This window comes from Elaeis guineensis, chromosome 14, assembly GCF_000442705.2.
Source record: "Elaeis guineensis isolate ETL-2024a chromosome 14, EG11, whole genome shotgun sequence".
NCBI lineage: Eukaryota > Viridiplantae > Streptophyta > Magnoliopsida > Arecales > Arecaceae > Elaeis > Elaeis guineensis.
In genome coordinates this window covers 62,004,931-62,029,013 of record NC_026006.2, presented here as the reverse complement: position 1 = coordinate 62,029,013, position 24,083 = coordinate 62,004,931, and the positions used below count along the sequence as shown (strand labels likewise).

The 24,083-nt window shown below is 37.3% G+C and overlaps 2 protein-coding genes across 4 annotated transcripts; both read left to right on the top strand.

Annotated features, from left to right (window-relative positions):
* Window positions 1-24: 24 nt before the first annotated feature.
* On the top strand, window positions 25-17,944 carry LOC105057278 (glucosidase 2 subunit beta). Of its 3 annotated transcripts, none has more exons than XM_010939843.4 (17): window positions 25-281; window positions 400-513; window positions 777-872; window positions 3,258-3,497; window positions 4,450-4,625; window positions 6,860-6,952; window positions 7,051-7,146; window positions 7,241-7,336; window positions 13,205-13,508; window positions 13,649-13,753; window positions 13,829-13,930; window positions 15,921-15,978; window positions 16,088-16,156; window positions 16,939-17,026; window positions 17,110-17,171; window positions 17,249-17,300; window positions 17,391-17,814. In XM_010939843.4, exons 1-17 carry the CDS (start codon window positions 173-175, stop codon window positions 17,451-17,453), a joined length of 1,923 nt encoding a protein of 640 aa, XP_010938145.1. In that variant the 5' UTR covers window positions 25-172; the 3' UTR covers window positions 17,454-17,814. The 3 variants fall into 3 exon arrangements, with proteins under 3 accessions (XP_010938145.1, XP_010938146.1, XP_019710481.1); XM_010939844.4 differs by having other exon boundaries at window positions 26-281; window positions 7,054-7,146; window positions 17,391-17,944; XM_019854922.3 differs by having other exon boundaries at window positions 142-281; window positions 755-872.
* Window positions 17,945-20,029: 2,085 nt separating this feature from the next.
* Window positions 20,030-23,764, top strand: LOC105057280 (pyruvate kinase, cytosolic isozyme). Its single transcript, XM_010939847.4, has 3 exons — window positions 20,030-20,539; window positions 22,124-22,585; window positions 22,676-23,764. Exons 1-3 carry the CDS (start codon window positions 20,318-20,320, stop codon window positions 23,489-23,491), a joined length of 1,500 nt encoding a protein of 499 aa, XP_010938149.1. The 5' UTR covers window positions 20,030-20,317; the 3' UTR covers window positions 23,492-23,764.
* The last annotated feature ends 319 nt before the right edge of the window (window positions 23,765-24,083 follow it).

Genomic DNA, 24,083 nt, shown 5'->3' with positions numbered 1-24,083 from the left:
CAGTCGACCGGGTCAAACGAAGATCCAATGCGCTCAAGAAGCAGGAGTCGGGAGCTCAAGAAGCAGCAGTTATCGGGCGGACTAATAACCAAAAAAATAACAGAAAAACGGGTGCGCTCTCTCGCCTTCGTTTCCCTTTGGACGAGCTAAGGGCTCTCTATAGAAGCGATCGATGGGAGCCTTTCTCCGGATTTCCCTAACGATCTCGTGCCTTTCCTTGTTTTGGATTTCCGCGTCGGCGTCAATTCCGTCGAGGGAATCGTTGGGGATAGCTCCTCAAGGTAATCCTCTCGATTGTGCCTTTGTTTTTTATATATTTACTTGACTTTTTTTCTCAAATTTTCGGATTTTTACCGACCAAAAATATTTTTCGGATTTCTTAATTCTTCGATGCATCAGATTTGAGTTATTATAAATCGGATGTGATCAAGTGCAAGGATGGATCGAAAAAATTCACCAAAGAGCAGCTAAACGACGAGTTCTGCGACTGCCCCGATGGAACCGACGAACCCGGTCAGTATTTTTTTATTTTTTTTATTTTTTTGTCATCTTCTTGAGTTTAATGATATATCTGTTTTAAAGTTGTTATTTTTAGTGCGTTTCGTATTGTTGATTTTTTTTCCTGATTTTTTGTTGTATTTTTAAGGACAAGGGTTAGGACTTGTGTAGCAAGGTCTAAAAAGTAGAAAATAGGAAGTGGAAACTTTTTGATCAATTCGGTTTTTCTCTGATGGTTTTTTCTTTGATCGGATAGGTTATGTTGTGTTATTCTGCAGGGACATCAGCATGCCCGCAAGGGAAATTCTATTGCCCGAATGCAGGTCACATTCCTCTCACAGTCTTCTCTTCCCGTGTGAATGATGGTATATGCGGTAAGAATCATGCTGTTTACTGTCTGCGCTCTACGCCTGTCTCCTAATTGTTTAAAACAGGGCCTATTATTCAGCAGAGGTTTCTTGATCTTTGCCATAAACGTGAAATATTAGAAAATATGTTTATTTGATGCAATTATTTTAATTTTACTGTTACTGCTAAAGCATCAATTCACAATAAGGGGAAAAAGAACACTAAATACAATCTAATGGTTGGATTTTTCAGGTTCACTTTTTCAAGGAAAATCTTAGTCACTTTTCCTCAGTTGCTTTCATTCATATAGCTGCATTACACAATAGGGATATTCCTGAGTTTGAAAATCATCAAGGCATGGGCTTCTAAGCATTTAAGCATTTTGTTGTTGCCTGAATGCTATGCTGTTTTGTATTTTTTTCCAAAGCAATCATACATAGTTTTTAATCTGGCCCTAGTGTTAATGCCATGCATGAAGGGGCCAGGAAATCGTTAGAAGAAATGGCATCAGCCAAGTGAGATTCAATCTTGGTGGAAGTACATCAAGGGTTGGATGCAAGGCCATATCTGTGTGCACCTTTTGTTGATGAACTTGCTGCTAACTTTCAGAAGAAAGTTCAATGATATATGATATTTGTAGATTATATAGTATTGATTGGTAGAAGAAAGCTCGGGTCAAATGCAATTGATTTTTCCAAGTGAATTTTGCAGGATAGTGGTCTAAATGTCATTAGATATAAATTATATGTAAATGTGGCTTTTGGTGGAAATGTGAATAGTTTGTAGGCTGTGGTCTAAATTTAATGGTTCGTAGATGAATTTAATCATTAATCATTTTGCTGAAAGAAAAGAATGATTTAATCATTATAGTGATATTTAATTTAGCAATATGAAAAAAATAGAGATATAGACTCTGATAACTAAAATCAAATTAGAGAAAATGTTAAATGTGGAGAAAGAGTTCTGAAGTGTTTTGTGATCACTGTGCATCTCTGACACTGGGGGAAAATTATGAGATAACAGTGTTTCATGATATCTGATATTTGTAGATTATATAGTATTGATTGGTGGAAGAAGACTGGGGTCAAATGCAATTGATTTTTCTGTGAACTTTGGAGGATAGTGGTCTAAATGTCATTAGATATAAATTATATGTAAATGCTATTTTTAGTGAAAATGTCAATAATTTTTAGGCTGTGTTCTGAATTTGATAGCTGATAGATGACTTTAATCATTAATCATTTTCTGAAAGAAAAGAATGCTTTAATCATTATAGTGATATTTAGTTTAGAAATATGAGAAAGGTATAGGCTCTGAAACTAAAGTCAAATTAGAGAAAATACTGAATGTGGAGAGATAATTCCGAATTGTTTTGTGATCACTGTGCATTTTGTAGAATAGGAAAAAAATATGAGATAACAATGAACCCAAAATATCACTGATTGGACTTTGGAAGGGTTCAAGTAGAAAAGATGGGTATGTTAAGAATGTTGAGTTGATTTTTGGTATGGAAAGGATAACAATGGATATAAGTGCATCAAAGAACTTATAATTATCGAGGCCCTAGTAAGGAGAGTTACTTGGGTCAGAGGGCCAAAAAGCAAGAAAAGGCCTAAGATGATGTTGAAGAATTGGTGAGGAAGGTTCCAGGAAATCTATCTCCTAATTGCAGTAATTTCTGTAAAAAAGACCAAAATTCCAATTCTGCAAGGTGGACAAGGACAAATGTTTCTTAAAAATCATGGTTAAGGCTTAATGTTGTAGTCATGGATCAATCAGTCATATGGCCATTAAGATATGTTAGATGAAGTTTACCAAGAGTGTTTTTTCAGAAGTTACGTGGATTCATTGGAATGATTAGATCTTCTACGCAAACCAAATTTGGTGCTTATATAAATTTTATAGCCTATGAAGTCTGTAGGCCTTGCAACACAGAGCTTACTACATAGCATGAATCAGTTACTAAAGTGTGAAAGATGTTTGTCTTTGTAGGCCATTTGTTATCTCAATTAAATTCAGACACATAAAATACCATAACTTGCAATTGCATGCCATCGTTATATGCTCTATCAAGTTATTATGCCAAGTGTTTTCCTAAATCTGTACCCTCCCTTTCATAGATTGATATATGATGATCTAAATATGTGTGATGAGTGAGAGAGATAGAGAGAGAGATTTCTAACACAGGGTTGTGCAAGGAACAGATTTCGTATGATGGCAAGATTGTTTTACATTTTTTATTAGGCTGGATTAATCTGTTGCAAATAATTGTCTTTTCATAACTTCCAGTTTTGAATTTTGATAACTTTGTGGTCCCTTCACAACGACATATGACTGTAATCTTCAAAACTGCAGTTTTATGGATCTTGGTCCCTCTTTTTTTCACCTTATATTTATATTATCACATGCAGATTGTTGTGATGGGAGCGATGAATATAATGGCAATGTGAACTGTCCAAATACATGTTGGGAGGCTGGTAAAGTGGCCCGGGAGAAATTGCAGAAGAAGATAGCGACATTTCAGATGGGAGTTACTGTTCGAAGACAGGAAGTAGAAAAGGCAAAACAAGCATTTGCCCAAGACAAAGCAGAATTGTCAAAACTTAAAAGTGAAGAGAAGATACTCAAAGAGCATGTTCAGAAGCTTAAAGGTGCTCTCTTGTCATTACTTGTTCAAACAGTCATCTTTTTCAATAATAGAAGTAGTCAATAGTTCCATTTAATTGTGGTAATTCTGCTACACTCTGATGAAGTTAAATTAGAAATATTAATCTTAGTGGGTTCTTGTAACAGCAGTAATGCTACTATCCTCGTTTATTATTATGATCTTGTAAGTTTGTCCAGTTCTAAAGATGTCCTCACTGCTTGATGTGGCTGCCATTGAACTGGATATATTTAAAGTTTCAATGCTCTAGGTTTGGCCTAAAATGTTTTGTGGCAAATGTTGCTCAAAGTAAACACTATTATTTTTAATAAAGTGAATTGCACACAAAAAGATTGATAAAAGGAAACTAAGAAACGTGAAAAAAATATCCATTGGAGTTTAGAAAATAAAAATGTATATATTGTGTCGAATGATCCGAGAAGATTGAGTTAAAGTTTAAGCCACTACAACTTTTTAGTGATTCACCTCAAAAAAAATTATTATTAACTCTATAAATTTTATAGTTCTATCTTCTTTCTGGTTTTAAAATTGTAAAATCACTGGATTATCTCATCTTGGAGCAATTGGTGGTCATCGCACTTTATTGTGTTATAAAGTTTTTGGACAGTAGGAGGCTTTCCCACTTTAGTATTCTAAAGTGTGATGATTTTTGGTTTTAAAGCTTACGATAGACTTCCCCACTTAGAAAAAAATGTTAGGTATTATCTATTAGAATATCTCTCTCATTCTTTCAGATGATAAGATTCAAAATTTTCCACTCTGTTGAATTAACCATTTTAAGAAGAAAGCATATCCAATAAGGCATTCACGTACTTTCAGATCTGTCATGTTGTGATAGATTGAAAGGATTAATAATTTGAACAAGAAGGTCTGGACAATGTAAAATCTATGAACTAGGTCCTGTTTCTTTCATAACCTTTTGTTGACCTTCCATGCAGAGCAAAAAGAACGAATTGAGAAGGCAGAGGAGGAAGAACGTAAAAAAAGGGAGGAGGAACAACGTAAAAAAAGGGAAGCTGAAAGGAAAGCTAATGAGGCAAAGAAAGCATTTGAGGAATCTTCACATGATAACAGTGATCATGCTTCTGAGATATTGTCAGAATTACCTAATCAGGTTGGCATAGTCATTGCATTGCTTCCTGCAAAGTCTTATATTTTGTTTTTGGTGCATTATCTTGTCTATTATCTTACAATTTATGTTCATCAATTTTTATGCCTAACCACCGGTCTTGAAATACAGCTTGAACATATTCCTTTGCAAACTCTTTAGCTAAATGTGATAAACCCTGCTATGATACATGTAAGGGAACTCTCACTAAAATGCAACAGGTTTTCAGCCTGGAAAACAGTTATTTCTGTGCTAATATATCTATCATTTAAATTTCCTAAAGCAGCATGTTAGGATTGTTTATTGTAATTTAGTTTCCTGACTTTCAATGCATAAGATGTGAATCCACAATGCTGGATGGAATGCTTTGTACATGACTTGGAACCATATAAATGTGATCCAAGGAAGGCATTACCATTCGAACCGTCCGGTTTGGGGCGTACTGAACCATACCAAGGGTGGATCAGTATGGTTCTGCCTCTCGATTCAAAAAATAAGGTGAGGGGGAGAGAGACAGAAGGAGAGAGAGAGAGAGAGAGGAGGGGGGAAGAAGAGAGGGAGGAAGGGAGAGGGAGGGGGGGGGGAAGAGAGAGAGAGAGGCCTAGAGAGGAGGAAGGGGCTTCCAGTCTCATTGAGACAGGAGCCCCTATTTTGTTTTGAAATAAAAGTCCCCTTTTTTTTCTTTTTTTTTGCTGGCTTTGGACTAAAGTCCACAACCATTGCTAACTTCAATTAAATTGATCCTTTTTTTTTTATTTTTGCCAGCTTTGAACTGAAGTCGGCAACCAGACTTCAATTATTGCCCGCATCAATTAAACTGATCCTTTGTTTTCATTTTTGTTGGCTTCAATTAGTTGAAATCGGCAACTATCGATTTGAAACCGGCAAAAATTAAAAAAATGGACTTTCAAAGTGAAACAGGACCCCTGTCTTGACAAGGCCGGAAGCCCCTCCCTCCGTCTCTCTTGGTCTCTATTTTTATCCCCCTCCATCTCTCTCTCTCTCTCTCTCTCTCTCTCTTCCTCTCTCGCCTTCTCCTTTTTTCCTTCCTCTCTGTTCTTCCTTTGTCAGTACGCACTAGAACGGCATTGTATCAGGCAACCTAAATGGGTTTACAGCCAATGTTGAGGTGATCATTTCAACAATCTATGATTCACCTTACTCTTTTACACAGACTACAATATACTTTTTGATTTCAACTTAGAATTTTGAATATTTTTAATTTAATTTTCAAAATATACTAGTGGTCATAATTAAATGAATAATATTCTATGCAACAATAGGCTAGGTATTTCCTAGCTAGATATTTCTTTTTCCATTTCTTAATTTGCTTATAAGCTGCTGTTTCAGGATTTCGTTACCTGCATGTGTGCTAGTAGGTTCGAGACCATATTATTACAGATTTCTGTAGTTCAGTTGGTCAAGACAAATATTTGAAATTTGTTATGAAAAAGGAAATTGGTAAAATGCAAGACATGAAGGTATTAAGGCATTCCAAAGAAACTTCAGACATCGGACCTGAGATTAAAATTAGGAGCACCAGAGCACAAGGTCTGCATCGTCGATGTTGCACTAATCTTGTTCTTTTTGACAAGCCACTGTTCTGTTTCTTAAACAATACTCTTAAGTTAATATTACTAAATTGTGCCATGCTTTTTGATGCCTGTCATTTAGCTCAGTGCTGCTTAGGTTGTTAGCACTTTGTTTATCTAATTGTGATTCTATTTTAAGACCTGATTCCAACCTAACCTTTATTTATTTGTTTATTAATTAAACCCAAACTGCTACCTAGTTAAGATTCCTTTTATAAAAGCCCCTGCTTGACTTGGCCCAGGAACCAAGATGATTTCCTAGTGGTGAGATATGTTATAATTAATAACACAATGAGGTTAAGAACATAAGTGAATATGTCCTTGAAACTAGAGATGCAAAGGCCTGTTTGGTCTTGACAGACCAGGCTGTGGCCCGGAACCTTCTTTCTACAGGTTTTAGCTGCTAGACCCTGCCCCAGTCTGCTGTTGTCTGCTGTAAGGCCTGTAATCAGCTAAACAAGGGATGGGCTCTGCTGGTATACCTTTACCTAATTAATTAACCATCTTGCCTCTGTTACTGTTTTAAACTCTAAGAACCTGTCAGGTCCTATCATTTGCTCAATGGTTTTACAACGTGCATATTCTTCTAGGGTTCATGGCTATGTAACACACTCTTAGCTAATGCGTAACTTTGTACTCTATTAACAGGATGCAATGGAAGATCACCATGATTCTGCAATAGAAGAGAAGAGTGATTATACTGCTGAAACTGAGATATTAGATAGTTGGGCAGTGGGAAAGGTATTCGAAAGTTCTTGTGTGATTTTTGTCCTATATGTTGATTTTTGATGATAAGCTTTTCTCTTTCTCATTGGCATATGTTTTCTTGTTTATTGAAGCAGGTAGCCAATGATCATGATGACACCATAGCCAAATCTGGAGATGAGACTGATGATACAAGCGAAGAATCATCTTTCAGTCATGTGGAAAAGCAGGTAACATGTTTACATAACTCCTAGTTTTTTCAAAGAATATGTAGTTTTACATGGAAGATGATTATTTTCCATGATCTTTTGTATTTTCTATCAGCATCTGGTTGGAGACCAAGAAGGCACCATGCCCGAAGCCAATACTGGCGATTATACTAGAAGCAAGGAAGCACCTTCCAGTCATGTAGTGGAAGAGGTAATATGAATAAGTGATTCTTGATGCTTCCATTTTATCAAATTTTGTTCTTCCAACCTTATTCTAAAAAATGGAGGTGTCTTAGATATGTTCACTAAGTCAAAATGCAGCAGATCAGTGATGAGTGTTGATGTTGAATTTGTTCGACTATCTTTAGTATTTTTGTGATACTTTTACTGGTTTATTGTGCTGTTCTTATGTTGATAAAAAGTCATGATGGGTGAGAACCAGATACTTCAGAAAGATCGATTGAGAATTTGGCTATAAAGTTGTCATGATGGCAAAGTTGTCAACATGCTTATAAAGTGAAAACTAGAAGATGTCTCTTTTGAAGTTCTCATGACGCTTGCACAGCGGTAAATCATATTGTACTTTGAACTTTTTGTAGTTTTAAAAAGTTATATACCAACTGGAGGCAGAGGCTTAGACACACGCTTCTTTTACATGCCTGGGCTAAAATTGTAATTTTAGGGATGAACATCAGGCAGGTTGGGCTAGTTTATAGGAGGCCCTAGCTCGACCCAGGTTACTGGACACCTTGCCCGAGCTCAGCCCAGCTTATATACAGCATAACATGCATGGGATCAAGCTCAGCCCAATAAGTTACAAGTGATTTCAAGTTGATATCGGGCCAGCCCAAATTAGTAATAGTCAAAATTCAAAGAAAAAAAGAACTGTCATTCCCCCTATATAGTCATTTTATAATGCCAAATCTATGTCAATAATTTATATATAATCCTTACTTAGAAGAATAATTCCTTAAAGGACTAGTATTTTTACCTATATGATGGATAGTTTTTAGTATCATATTTTTGCTATATCTGTGTAATATAACCAAATATAATATAAATGCTGTATAATTATTGGGCCAGGCCATGTTTGACTATTGAGATCATAGATCATTGGCCCAAGCTCTGCCCGTTATTAAGTCAGGAAAAAATATTGTGACGTGGGGTTTAGCCTGGCGACCATAGAATCATTGACCCAATCTTTTTCTAACGTGGGCTGGGTCGAGTGGGCCATGGGCTGGCCTAGCCCAGTGCGCATCCCTAATAGTATTTGCTGTATTGTGGTTGATAAATGCCATGTTACTTATTGCTTCATGCCATTCTATATTTACAACGCAAAGATATTTAGGTATACATCCTCACAATTTAGCCTTTGAGTACATGGGCTTATTGTGCAGTGCATGTTTTATTTGGGCATCAGATGCTCCAAAGGCAATTATAGAAATAATCATAGAGTTTCTAGGGCAACTTGTGAAATGGAATAATGAAACCGGAAAAGTTTAAATTTCTGTGATTAGTTGCATTTGTTTTAGTTGTACTTCCAATTTTGTACTTGAAAAAAGGTTGGTCTATTAGTGACAGAAGGGCCAATATTTGATTGAAATATGACATTGTAAGCAATGATGACACAATGTCAGATTTAATAGGAAACTCATGGTATCAAGAAATATATATTGTATTAATTACATGATGTTGCATCTATAATCTTCTACTTTTTTTTTATTATGAAAAATTATTAACTCACAATTGAAAGAACCATTTTTTGAAATATATTTATAGCTGGCATTAGTTTATTTGATATCTAGCAACAATCAATTAAGAAACGAATGTAGTAATTGCATTATTTTCTTTGTAAACTTATAGCCAATATGAAAGCCAGTTTAATAGCGTGTGCTATCGCTGCTTCAGATTTTTGTATTTATTCATGTTTTGTTAACTCATTACATTGCAAGGTAGAATTCTAGTTTATAAATTACAGTTAGGGTTTTCATGTCAATTTTCATGCATTGGTATTTTGGCATTATGTTAATGTCAAGAGCATAAAGAGAATTTTGAAATTGTCTTATTTAATTGAGTTTTTAGGTCATTTATTTATAGAAGAGATAAATACAAATATAGAATATACAATTTACAACCAGGCTGATTTATAGGGCAGATTTATAAAGATATTTACATCAAGAAATCAAGGCTGATAAGGAATATATAATTAGGCTGATTTAGGAATACAATATCAAGACTGATAAGAAATATATAATTAAGCTAATTTAGGAATACAATATCAAGGCTGATAAGGAATATATAATCAGACTGATTTAATATTTACAGTTGACTTGCCATAACACTCTCCTTCAAGTTGGAGCATAGATGTTAATCATGCCCAACTTGTTACAAATGTCGTCAACCCGAGCTCCATTTAGAGCTTTTGTGAAGATATCTCCTAATCGTTCTCCAGTCTTGACTTGCTCTGTTGAGATAATCTTCTCTTGAATCTTTTTACGAACGAAGTGACAGTCAATCTCAATATGTTTAATTCGTTCATGAAACACAGAATTGGAGCAATATGAAGAGCAGCTTGATTATCACACTACAACTTAGCAGGTAGTGAAGTCTTAAGACCAACCTCATCTAATAACTGATATATCCATATTACTTCACATATGGATTGTGTCATAGCTCGATATTCTGATTCAGCACTAGAACGAGAAACCACACTTTGCTTCTTACTTCTCTATGATACCAAATTCCCTCCAACAAAAACACAATATCCTGTAGTTGATCTCTTATCAACCTTTGAACCCATCCAGTCAGCATCTGAAAAGCATTCAATATTCGAATGTTCAGCTTGCCAACCAATCTTCTATACATCTCGGGATCTGCAAATAACTCATCATCCCGTGTTGCAAGTTGGAGATTAGGAGTCATCGGTGCACTGTAAAGCTTAGCACCTAATTTTTCTATTTCTGCCAATAAATCAAGGATATACTTTCTTTAAGATAAGAAGATACCTTTCTACATCTTGTAACTTCAATGCTCAAAAAATATTTTAACATACCCAAGTCTTTTGTTTGAAATTGAGTTTGGAGGAAAGATTTGAGAGACGAGATGCCTGTAGAGTCACTACCTGTGATGACAATATTATCCACATAAACCACTAGCAAGATTAGGCCAACCTCGGAATGCCTATAAAATACCGAATGATCAAACTTACTCTTTTGCATACCAAACTCCTTTACCACCTCACTGAATCTCCCAAACCAAGTCCGAGGACTTTGTTTTAAGCCATAAAGAGATCTCCGAAGCTTGCAAACTTTACCCAACTCCCCCTGAGCAACAAATCAGGTGGTTGCTCCATATAAACCTCCTCCTGTAGATCATCATGAAGAAAGGTATTCTTGTGATATCCAGTTGGTATAGAGGCCCATCATAGGTGGCTGCCAGAGAGATGAACAAACGAACAGAAGCAAGTTTGGCCACAGGAGAGGTGTCAGAGTAATCAACCCCATAAGTCTGAGCATACCCTTTGGCTATAAGACGAGCCTTTAGACGAGCCACAGAACCATCTGGATTGACCTTTACTGCAAACACCCATTTACAACCAATGGCTTTCTTTTCTGGGGGCAAAGGCACCAGTTCCTAAGTACCATTAGCATCTAAAGCTACCATTTCCTCTTCCATAGCAGCACGCCAGCCGGTATACGACAATGCCTCAACAACAGTTTTAGATATGGAAATAGATTCTAGGGAAGTAATAAAACAACGAGAAGAAGAAGACAAATGATCATAAGAGACAAAAGAAGAGATAGGGTAAGTACATTGACGTTTACCTTTGTGAAGAGCAATGGAAAGGTTTAAGCCAGAATCACGATCATTGGTGGTGACTGGATCCTTCGACGAAGAAGCTGGTGAAGGGCATGAATCAGGAGTCGCCAACCTACGATAATAAACATGAACAATAGGAGGTCGAACAATTGCTGGAACAGATGGATCAGGAGGGATCTGAGGATTCTGAGTACTGGGCATATGTTTGACAGTGTAAACCAAGAGATCATCTTCCTCCCCTTGATTTTCATAAATGGAAGGAGAGAAAAATGGAGTAGACTCAAAGAATGTAATATCTGTAGATACAAAGTAACGATTAAGGATTGGAGAGAAACACCTATACCCTTTCTGAACTCGAGAATATCCAAGGAAGACGTATTTCAAAGACTTTAGATCCAACTTAGTTACCTAGGGACGAACGTCTCTCACAAAGCAAGTACTATCAAATATACGAGGTTCAATGGAAAACAAAGATTTAGATGGAAATAAAATAGCATAAGGTATGTCACCATTAAGGATAGAAGAAGGCATACGATTGATCAAAAAATAGGCTATAGAAATAGCATCAGCCCAAAATTGTTTAGGAACCTTCATTTGGAAAAGAAGTGCTCTAGCTACCTCAAGGAGATGCCGGTTCTTCCTTTCAGCAACTCTATTTTGGGATGGAGTATCAACACATAAGGATTGATGAAGAATACCATTCTATGATATATAATTTGAAAATTTTTTAAAAATTTGGCATTATCACTTCCCAATATATGCACAGAAACATTAAACTGCATTTTAATTTCAGTGCAAAAGGCACAAAAAATAGAAAATAATTCTGAACGGTTCTTCATTAAATATAACCAAGTAGTACGAGAGTAATCATCAACAAAGATAACAAAATAGTTGAATCCAGACTTGAAAACAATAGAATATGAACCCCAAACATTAGAATGAACTAACTCAAAAGGAGATAATGCCCGTTTATTGACTCGAGATACTGAAGGTAATCGATGATGTTTGGCAAATTGACACGACTCATATTCTAAAACAGACAAAAACTGAAACTGTAGACATAACTTCTTTAAAGTAGACAAGGAAGGATGTCCCAACCGATAATGGACTTCGAAAGGAATTAAGATACTGGAGCAAGCAAGAGACCATGACACCTGTTTATCAAGGATATAGAGACCACCCAACTCATGACCTTTATCAATAATCCGCTTCATCGTAAGATCCTGAAATACACAATGATCAGGAAAAAATGAGACAATAATTTAGGGCACGAGTTAGTTTACTAACAGACAGTAAATTGAAAGCGAACTTCAGCAAGCACAAAACAGATGACAAAGAAATTAATGATGTTGGGTGTGCAATTCTAGAACCCATGACACAAGATGTAGACCTATTAGCCAAAGTAATATTAATATTAGAAGAGGTTGTATGAGACTGAAAGGCAGATAAAAGGCTAGAATTACCTATCATATGGTCTGTAGCAGCAGAATCAATGACCCATTTTGAAGAGGAAGATACAAGGCATGTAGTAGATTTACCTGACTCGGTGATAGCAGTGACGGAAATTAGTAAACTTTAAATATGTTTGATATTGGGAGAATTGTGCAAACTCTTCTGCAGACACTTGAAAAATTTTCTCGGAGGATGAGGCAACTGGAGACTCCTCAATAGTCGTAATGTCAGACAGAATCTGATGGAAAGAAGGTTGCAGCAATTATCAGTTTCGAAGTACCCACAAGAACGCACCAATACTCAAGGCAACTCATAGGGCTGCACTAATCAGTGGAAGGCGACACCAGGGAAGAAGCCTGAGAGCAAGCCGATGCCGTATGCATCCTCACTTGCCGACGTGTGGGAGCGTCACTGAACAAAGGAGTAGCGTGAGCAGTCTACTCGCCGGGAATCCAATGACCGGATTCAGGAGACTGGCTGATTGGCAAATAGGCAACCGGCTCTGATACCATGTTAATGTCAAGAGCATAAAGAGAATTCTGAACTTGCCTTACTTAATTGAGTTTTTAGACCATTTATTATAGAAGAGATAAGATACAAATATAGAATATACAATTTACAACCAGGTTGATTTACAGGGCAGATTTATAGGGATATTTACATCAAGAAATCAAGGCTGATAAGGAATATATAATCAGGCTGATTTAGGAATACAATATCAAGACTGATAATATATGATCAGGCTGATTTAATATTTACTGTTGACTTGCCATAACGGGCATTAATCATCTATGTTCTAGTCTTGCAGGGGCAAGTTTCTGACAATACTGAAGGATTGTCGAGAGAAGAGTTGGGTCGTCTTGTAGCTTCTCGCTGGACAGGGGAAAATGCTGCAGAGGAAGAGGATGGAGTTAATACTGTGAAGGAAGAAAGACATGAACATGATGAAAACATTCCAGAAGAAAATCATGATGGTTATAATTCAGATAGTGATGAAGATCATAACTTTGATGATGATGATTTGGAAGATGACCCAGATATGGAATTTGGAGATCATGGAGAGCCTGCCGGAACCTACAGCTACAATGGAGATGACAAAACTGACTATTCAGGTTTTTATTTCCAGTTTCCTGGGAGAGCAACAATAGTTTTCCACCACACTGAATATGCTTGATACTTATAGTGCTTGGAAAACATGTTCAGAGGTGTTTATGTGGGTTATGTGGGTGCTAATTGTTGTCCATTTTTTCAGATTTAACTGCCTCTGGTAGCTTATCATGGCTGGACAAGATTCAACAGACTGTCAGTAATGTTCTTCAAGCTATCAACATTTTCAAAAGTCCAGTAAACATATCAGGTATTCTTTTTCTTTGCAAAATCATAACAGTGACAGAATGAGAATAATGCGGTCTTGTGTTTTTAATTTATCCAGAAGCTGATGCTGTCCGAAAAAATTATGATGACTCAAGCTCAAAGTTGTCCAAAATACAGTCAAGAATATCCAGTCTAAATGAAAAGCTGAAACATGATTTTGGTAAGCATATTATCATGAGAATTTGATTTGGTCATGAACATCTGTTCTCATGGGTGCATCCTTGTGCACGTGTTTGTGAAAGTCAGAAGATAATAAGAATGCTTCTGTCATATTGAATACCATCCTGCTTTACCATCTAAAGTGAGGAAAGAAGGTTTTGATAATTATCATGCAGTATTTTTTTTTCTTAAAGATTTTTGTTCTGATTTTTTTATCACTTTATACTTTTTATGTGTCTTGCTTACACTCTTATATGCTTATTATGCATGATTTTAATGTAAGCTCATAGACTCATTCCTTCACAATGTTCCCTTCAACATGATTAGTCTTGTGACAGTCTTGAGCAGGGCTTTTTGCCTTTGGTTGTTGTGATGTTGTATATATGGAGCTGTGGCTTTGTTCAAGGTTATGGCACAGATAACTAGAGATACATGAAATGATCCAATTTTTGACAGGCTTATCCAGTTCACTGTCCTGCACTATTACAAATTCCACACCAAGATCACTTCATATGATATTGCTTTGTTTGATTTGACAGTGGTCAGTAACTTCTGAAATAACTAGTTTCCTTCAAGGCTCCCTGAAGTTTAATATTGAAGATGTAAAATTGTTGTCCAACTATACAATGTCCTTACAATACATGTAAGACATAAATAATGTAGATCTTTGTCCACACTATGATATAAACAGCCTTCTGTTCATGCCAGAACAGCCAACAAGATGTGCACAAAATTCACATATACAACATATACAGGATCATATTATAGCCTAATACCATGCAGTTATAAAGAAACTGAGCGCACTCAGGTAAAGTTGATTATGGAACGGTAGTGCAACCTTTCCATTTTAACAAAATAGACTTCTGTGCTCCATAATCTTCATCAGAGCATATAATATTGATGAATAAGGGTAAATTGCTGGCTGAATTTGATTAAACCATGGGGTGACCAAATTACTCCGTGGGTTTTAGCCATGCAGCCAAATTATGGCCAATTTTTATTATTTCTCCTATGATTAGGTGCTTTGGTACAAAGCTGGATAATTTAAAGTTCTGTTTTAGTTTTAAGGATAATACAAGCATGAAAGAAAATAGGAGAAAAAAATTAAGGATAGAGGAGACAAACTCCAAACTGTAGACAAACTTGCAACTCTCTTTATATATAATAGGTATGCTTATCAGAAAAGTAATATGGTTGACTTCGCCTCTTAATCAAGACAAAGCTACTGTAATTTGTGAGCCTACAGAGATTTTTTCATACCATGTGCATTGATGCACGTCAAAAACATCCTATGGTTGCAAGAATATTTTTGACTGCAATAGATTTTACATGTCTGAAAAGACTTGGATGAGCAGAGGTAACCTTTTAGTTGTCAATTGCTAGGTCAGCTAGCAGGCTTTATGATGGGTGAGGAATTCAAAAGTGTTGGTGGCAGTAGAACCAGCACACTTGCAAGTTGCTGGTTCTTTTTGATATTTGGGGCATGATGGAAGGCTGTGGTTTTTAAATTGCAAAAAATATGCAGCATGGTCTGCCGTACTGTCCCATACTGTTTGGTACGGGACATCCCATACCAATACACCATCTCGTACTGTATCGATACTTGGTATGCTATCTCATATCATACAGACACTCAGTACATTATTTCATACCGTACAGAACCGCATACCTACACTATAATAGGAGGGTGCTGATAGGAGGTCCAATATTGAGATGGTGAACCCTCACCTGTGTTCTTATAAATCCGCAATATTTGATGATAGCACAAATACAAAAACCTCTTTGTTGTCATCGTGTGGTTGTCTATAAGGTGATAGGCCATGTGGATCTGATTATGTTTATATTAATTTGCAAGTGCAAGATAAGTAGTTTGTGAAGTACGCCAGTTCTATTATTTTTCTTTAATTCCTTATGTGAGACTATGGTCATGTTCATGACTTAAGTTAAACAGACAAACAATAGTTTTCTGAAGCTTGAAATTTTCTTACTAGGCAAGGATAAAGAATTTTATTCATTCTATGATCATTGCTTTGAGAGCAAGCAGAACAAGTATGTATACTATACACACCATTCTTTTAAGTTGTGTGTGAAATAGTATTATTATTGCAGTTCTTGTTATTTCATCCTATTCTTGGCTTTTGGAAATTCTTGTTGGTAGGTATGTCTACAAGGTCTGTCCATTTAAGAAAGCCTCCCAGGTCGAAGGGCACAGTACCACCCAATTGGGGTAAGTTCTAGAGATGCTTTGTTTATATTAAAAAAATTGTATATCACTGATAGCCCATCTTCCTGGGCAAAAAAAGAGGGAGCTCTGATAAGGAAGTTCTGCATCACGTAACAACACCATACCAGCCCAGTGGTCTGCATGTTTTCTGATATTTTACCATTCATATCTATGTACATAGAAGCATTAAAAAGCATGATATACTAATGTCCATCGCCCATTATAGCCAATATTTATATCACTGATAACCCATATTCCTTGGCAAAAAACAAGGGGATCTAATAAGAAAGTTTCACATTACATAACAACGCCATACTCGCCTGAGGGCCTGCATGTTTCTGATATTTCATCATTCATATCTGTCAATCTGTGTATGTAGAAGCATTAAAAGGAATATTGTAGCTTCCATTGACCATTATTTCCAATATTTTTTCCTGTTACTTTTAATTTGGGACCTTTTTTAACCTTTGAAATGAAGTCTTATTTGATGATCGCAAAAACTTTAGATTCTTTCAGTCACATCAGAAGAGAATAATGTAGAAATGACACTAATCCGAGGATCGGGTATTGACCTTCATAACTAAGCCTAACTTAACCTGTATTTGAACAGCTTTAGTTCTCTATGGATCTTTCTGAGGATCTCTCTCTGTTTTAAGAAATAATGTTACTAGTGGCTCCTGGGTCATATTATGGTATGGCACAGTAGTGTTCGTGCCATATTCTGACAAGATGAAAATATAATCTAGTTGATTTGGTTGCATGCTATCTCATTTTATCATATGCAGGTACTGGGATAAATTTGAGGAGTCATACAGAGTCATGCTATTTTCCAACGGAGATAGATGTTGGAATGGCCCTGATAGAAGTCTAAAGGTACCGTTTGACTTTCCTAATCAACCTTGTGCGAGATTTCTTAAGGTAGTGGTTCTGGTTCTGATTGCTCACATTTTGTACAGGTTAGGCTTAGGTGTGGACTGAAAGATGAGCTTTTGGATGTTGATGAACCAAGCCGATGCGAGTACGCATATCTTCCATCATTCTAGACTTTCTTCTCATAATCATATCTTTTCTCATGTTTAATATTGCCCATATCAGGTATGCAGCTATACTATCAACTCCAGTCCTATGTGTAGAAGAGAAGTTGAAGGTTTGTGCTTGAACTTTTTAATTAAAATTATGATATGCCTCTTTTTCTTGTGACTTGAATCTTATATGGAAATGCTGGTAACTCTGGCAGGAACTGCAGGAGAAACTTAAGGATGCGAATGCAAATCGACCCTCTGTTAATGACGAGCTATGAGGATTTTTGCACAATTTGCAGAGAACAAAACATGAAGAAGTGCTTCCGGTCACACTCGTTTGAGCTTGAGAGGTTCATTAGAACTTAGAAGCCTTTCTTGTTGGAGCAATGGAGAAGTTTGAGACGGCCCCATGTAGGCAGCATAATGAATGGATGTCGTGAAGCGACCTCCCAGTAGTTAAAAGTTTTTGAGCTCACCTTATGCTGCTGTTGTAATTCTTTTGTTGCCCTTCAACCCGAATGAATGCTGATTGAGAATAGAGAATATCAAGGCAACTCTTAGTTTAATTTATTTAGATGATCTTCTTGCACTTGTATTGCTGATCAATATGAATTCTCATTAGTTATTATTGTATAGTAATTGTTCTGTCGTGATAAGATCAACCTGTAAACTATTCGTTCATCATGGTGGCCCAAAAGTCCGGAGAATTCTCAAAAACAAGAATATATTGCTCTCGAGAGCCATCATTCTTTTATTTTCTCAAGATCAATTTTGATAGCAGAGTACATGATGGAGCATATTGATTCAATATTATGAGTTTCCTCAACTAATCTTTTTGTTGAGTTTTTAAATATTTTTTTTTATTTTTAAATGCATCTAGTCATGTTTAGTTTAATTTAATACATCTAATTTACCAAAAAAAAAACAAAGACAAAACTGTTGATCGATATGGCCGTCATTGTTATCCAAATTACTATTTATTTAATAAAAATGTTTTTATAGTACAAACATTTTCAGTGGAAATTTTTAAAATTTGAAATTTGACAAAAAAGTTACTGAAAAATTAGTGCAAGTTACCAAATAACAATCTTTATTTATGTTATAACCTGTTATAACAGCTATTATGTTTTTACAATCATTGTATACATAACATGAGTCTTTTTTTTTTGTTATTTCCGATTTTAATCCTCTATGCTAGAATCTTGTGCACGAGATCATCATCTCCATATCACGTACCTCAGAAATGAAAAGTTCTCTTTTTGAGGAAACTAGAATTGCGCACGGCTAATTACCAAACAAGCCGTTGTAAGGAAGCCTTCCATTTTTTACATGGACGACGTGGCAGCTATAAAGGTATACACAACACAGCCCTCGGTGGGCACGGCTGCATACGTGCTAGTGTAGGGTATAACTTCTCTCACCACAGAGAATCCCAGTTGACCATGATTTGTATTTTTTTTTTTTTTTCAAATTATATTATGTACCCAACGGCTAAATGTTCTCAGTGAGAACGCTCCCTCGAAAAGAGCATCTATCTGAACAAATAAACGAGAATGTTTTTTAATTGGATTCCCGAACACCAAAGACAGCTATATTTCAAACAATTGATCCCGAGGCGCTCTCTTAAAAACTGTGGAGCGGTTACCTTAGAAAAGGAAAAGAAAGGGAAAGAATTCTATGGGTCATAGAAATTCTCCGGTTTAGAACTGATGGTACTTTGCGTTAGGCTAACGCATGCCGCCTTATTTTTCGGTTCATCAGGACCTAAAATTTTGCAAAAATTATACAAAAAAATCTATGCGTCAAATCATGTCCCTCTTTGCATCAATATTTTACCAAAAATATGCAAAGTTTTTCTCTGATCAGGGAAAAAAAAAAAAACATACACAATCGAATACAAATGAGTCTCATGTTAAGCTAGCTGCACATACCAAGGATAACAAGGTTACAAAGTGCTTCGCGCGGGTTCATTTGTTAGTTCCACTACACTGTAACGTTCATCACGCCCCTTCCACCGCGAGATTTGCACGGTCCAATTGCACCTGGCGCATGCAATATGGAGGCCGTCCACAGACCCTTTCATCAACAAAAAAAAAAAAAAAAAAGAAAAAAAAAAAAAAAAAAAAAAAAGAAAAAGAAAAACGTCCACAGACACTCATCACTGTCCACGTGTAATTGTAGTTGCGATTTGTGGCCGGCCAAACCGTTTCTTACGTGGGCTTGTATCACGCATGCCGAGCATCCATTGGCAAGCAATGTGCCACCGATGCCATATTTCTTTAAAACATTTGAAAGTTGATAGGCACAACTAAGCCCAAACTAACTCTCTCTCTCTATCTATCAATTAAAGCTACATATCTCATTTGATATCCAATTAATACAAGGTTCACATCATGATGGCATAATATGATGGCAAAAGAATGATTATTCTTCTTTCATGGTATCAGCCGTTGGATTAAGTTTTGTACAACTTTCAAAACAGAACTTATTACTCCTTTCATCTACAGTATAGCTCACGAAGGAACTGATGGTATGCTTTAAAAACTGTGTCAAATACGATCTTTAGGATCGCGAAAGAAGATCGATCGTTCATTCTTTGGCGCGAAGGATGCAACCCGAACCCGTCCGCACCTGCCGAAAACAACATATCGGTCGAGTCCACCGACTGGCCCACCGTAATCCCGCCATCTGCGCTGAGCTGTAGAGGAGAACACTGATTCCCCCAAATCCACCGCCTGAACCCACCATCATCCACCGTTTCCTCCAAAACCGACGGTTCCCATCGTTTTCACCGCCCAAAATCCCAACCAAATCCTCCGTAGATTCCCCTACCCTGAGGGCGAGACGCGCCAACCCCTCTCGCTGCTCCGCCGGAAAATCATATGCTCAACCCCCACGTTAGGTAATAAAAGGCCACCTCGGTTCTCTGGTCGCTCGCGGCTTCGTTTCTTTCCATATGCTACCACTAGAAAACAGGAGGGAGAGAGAGAGAGGTAAAGAGACGCATTTGTCCTCTTCCTCTCCTTCTCCTCTCGGATCGATCTCCATTTCTAGGGTTTTTTTTTTTTTTCTTTTTTCTTGCTTGAGATTTTCTACATTTTGATCCCTCTCGCTGGTACTGTGGTGATCTCTGGCGGGAGGAATGGGGGAGGTGAGGAGGAGTCCGAAGACGAAGATCGTGTGCACGCTGGGGCCGGCGTCGAGGTCGGTGCCGATGGTCGAGAAGCTTTTGAGGGCGGGGATGAACGTGGCTCGGTTCAACTTCTCGCATGGATCCCACGCCTACCATCAGGAAACCCTTGATAACCTCCGGGCGGCGATGGAAAACACCGGCATACTCTGCGCCGTCATGCTCGATACCAAGGTAAGGCCTTTGATCGGTCCCCCTGTGTCGGGATGTCGATATGGGTGGGACCATCTCATGGGGCGGGATCTGTTTTGGAATTTTTCTGTTTCTTTTTTGGATTCTTTTGTACCTATTCGTTGTTTTCGTTCTCCTTGTCTTTTTCTTTTTATTCCGATTTATGGACCTGACCGCGTTATAATTTTGAATTATTCATATGGGTTTTATGGTAAACCGTGTTCTGCTAACGCTTCGACTGTTCTAATGATTTTTTATTTTTTTCTGAAATATTGTCTTTTCTATCTTCTTTGTCGTTTTTCATTTCTGTATTTATTGATATATCGATTAATTTGAGTTTTTTAAATAGTATCAAATTAATATGGTTCCAAAATTTAATTTTTATTACCCTACGAATGCTATAGTTTGTTATATATCGAGTTTTCTCGCATCATCAACCCTCATTTACTTTGATTTTTGGTTTTCAGCTATTACTTTTTATTTTCATGCCAAGATATGACACCCACAGCTCTTATGCTATCATTTTAGCGTGATCCTTGCATTTATTCTGGTATCTTTGTTGTTTCTCTGCCATTATTTACTTCATATTAGGCATCTGTAGTTTCTATTTTTGAGTAGATTGTGGAATCGGCAATGCTGTCGTGCATGCTTTTCTATCAATGACTTTGATTTCCCTGCGAATCCTTTATATTTTCTTTAATGTTATTTTCTTGCAAATATGGTTTTATTTGATCCTTGAGGTGTGTCTGGATGCCCGTATGTATTAAGTGTCAGATTGGCATTGCATGTACCACCACCACCTTCAGGTTTCAGCTATTTGTAGGCTATATTTGATTTAGGAGATGATTTTTTTTTTGTTTTTATATTTATGAGGGTATTAGTCTTGTCAATAGTAAAACTTTCTTTGATTTGTGTGTCTTCGATGACTTGCTGCCGCCCCCTATCAGACTCCATCCCGTCTAACTTACAGTTGATGATATGATCCTCTATCTTTTATTTCCATCTGGTTCTTAGTAGGATTCTCCTAAACTCAGTTAAGTTTTTATTCTTTATTTTCATCTGTTCACGTATATTTATATTTACCTAAATGAATGTAGGTAAAATAGCTTATGTAAGGCTGTCTTTCAGTTTCTGATCAGATGGGGGTTTAGACTATGCTGTTTTTTTCTTTTTTCCTGTTTGTAGATAGCATGGTTATGTCGTAAGTTACAGCTCTAAATAAGGAGAAGAAGGCGTTAAGATAATTTCAGATATAACAAGTTGTTGTTGAATCTCTGATTTGTGTCGGCGGTAAGGACTAACTTGAGGAACTTTTCTAGGGGGGAGATGTAAGTCTAGCTGGAACTCAAAGGAAAAAGTGCAGTTGATAAATATAATATCAAATTACTGTCTGGTTTTTGTGGTTGTCTTTTAACGAGCATATGATTCCTACACTTGAACAGGGTTCAAGTAGTAGTATCAGTCAATTTCATGCACTGATATGAAGAGCTCAATGATGTTGCAAATGACCAGATTTTTAATCATCATGTCTTGTTGCTTCAGAAAATGCATATGATTCCTAGTAAGGTTCTGATCTGCATATCGCAGGGTCCAGAGATCCGAACTGGATTTTTAAAAGATGGCAAGCCAATCCATCTTCAAAAGGGTCAAGAGATCACTGTCTCCACAGACTACAGCATAAAGGGTGATCAGAACATGATATCCATGAGCTACAAAAAGTTAGCAGAGGATTTGAAGCCAGATAGTGTCATACTCTGTTCTGATGGGACAATCACACTTACAGTGCTTTCTTGTGATGAGGAAGCAGGCTTGGTTTGCTGTCGATGTGAGAATTCAGCTGTTCTTGGTGAAAGGAAAAATGTCAATCTTCCAGGAGTCATTGTGGATCTTCCTACGCTAACCGAGAAGGATAAGGAAGATATCATACAATGGGGCATCCCTAATAAGATTGACATGATCGCTTTATCCTTTGTACGCAAAGGTTCAGACCTCGTGGAGGTCAGAAGGCTGCTTGGAGAGCATGCAAAATCAATTATGCTGATGGCGAAGGTTTGTTAAACTGTTGAAATTATTGTGTGAAACAATTATACAATAGTAGGCACAGTCTGGAGTTTTTATATTCACTATGAATGCTTGCAGGTTGAGAATCAAGAAGGGGTAGCAAATTTTGATGATATACTTGCAAATTCAGATGCTTTCATGGTGGCACGAGGAGATTTGGGGATGGAAATTCCAATTGAGAAAATCTTCTATGCTCAAAAGGTGATGATTTTCAAGTGCAACATGCAAGGGAAGCCCGTTGTGACAGCAACCCAGATGCTCGAATCCATGATCAAGTCTCCCCGCCCTACCCGAGCAGAAGCTACTGATGTGGCTAATGCAGTTCTGGATGGCACCGACTGCGTGATGCTCAGTGGAGAGACTGCTGCTGGGGCTTACCCGGAGTTAGCAGTTCAGACTATGGCCAAGATTTGCTTGGAAGCAGAATCATACTTGGATCATGGGTCTGTTTTCAAAGGTATCATGGCAGCAGCACCAGTACCTATGAGCCCATTAGAAAGCCTTGCATCCTCGGCGGTCCGAACAGCCAACTCTGCTAAAGCATCACTAATCCTGGTCCTGACCAGGGGAGGAAGCACAGCCAAGCTGGTTGCCAAGTACAGGCCTGCGATGCCGATATTATCAGTTGTTGTTCCTGAGTTGAAGACAGATTCTTTTGATTGGTCCTGCAGTGATGAGGCTCCTGCCAGGCACAGCCTGATCTTTAGAGGATTGATTCCAATATTGAGTGCTGCAACTGCAAAGGCCTCCGACACAGAATCCACCGAAGAAGCATTGGAATTTGCCATTCAGCATGCAAAGAATATGAGTCTCTGCAAAGCAGGAGAATCTGTTGTGGCACTGCATCGGATTGGTGTTGCATCCGTGATTAAGATCTTGACAGTTAAGGAGTAAATGATAACCGAGAGTAAATGATAACCGAGAAGAAACTTTTGCAGGGACAATTTTGCTCGAGGGTTCATGTTTCCTGTTTTCTCTTCCCCCGTGTTATACCATGGAGATCACAGTTGTGAAGGTGATATGAACCTATGAGGATTTTGGTGGTGGAGAGGTTCTATGCTGAGAATGTTATTTTCGGTTTTTTGGTTGCCTATAAATTTGCAATTTATATATTTGCAGGACAATTATTGAGTGGGTTAAGGCATGATATAAACTGAATTTTCTTCACCTAAATCTTGTGCTCTCTAGATGTTATAGAACTTGATATGATCAACTGTTGACGAGCTCGAGTCAAGATATTGATTAGAAGGTGCTTTTGCTGGCTTTTACAGGAGTTATATCTTGCTGGTTCTCGAGAGACTTCTTAATAGAGAGAGGTATTTTTCTAGCCAGAATGATTTCTTCACAGAATGCTCATTCGAGTATTCACCATGGAAACATTGACATCGAAAATTTCAAACATAAACCCTTTGCTCGACCCATATGTGGTGGTCATACGGGTTGGACTTGCAGTGATTCAAGTTAGGGTGCAATCGGCAAGCCGAGT

What these genes read in the sequence shown, in the direction of transcription:
- LOC105057278 (XM_010939843.4), top strand. Translation starts at nt 173, where the DNA reads ATGGGAGCCTTTCTCCGGATTTCCCTAACGATCTCGTGCCTTTCCTTG. An exon ending in CGATGGAACCGACGAACCCG is followed by an intron (nt 514 to 776) that starts GTCAGTATTTTT and finishes GTTATTCTGCAG; the next exon opens with GGACATCAGCATGCCCGCAA. An exon ending in AAAGCTGAAACATGATTTTG is followed by an intron (nt 13,931 to 15,920) that starts GTAAGCATATTA and finishes TTTTCTTACTAG; the next exon opens with GCAAGGATAAAGAATTTTAT.
- LOC105057280 (XM_010939847.4), top strand. Translation starts at nt 20,318, where the DNA reads ATGGGGGAGGTGAGGAGGAGTCCGAAGACGAAGATCGTGTGCACGCTG. An exon ending in CCGTCATGCTCGATACCAAG is followed by an intron (nt 20,540 to 22,123) that starts GTAAGGCCTTTG and finishes TGCATATCGCAG; the next exon opens with GGTCCAGAGATCCGAACTGG. An exon ending in CAATTATGCTGATGGCGAAG is followed by an intron (nt 22,586 to 22,675) that starts GTTTGTTAAACT and finishes GAATGCTTGCAG; the next exon opens with GTTGAGAATCAAGAAGGGGT.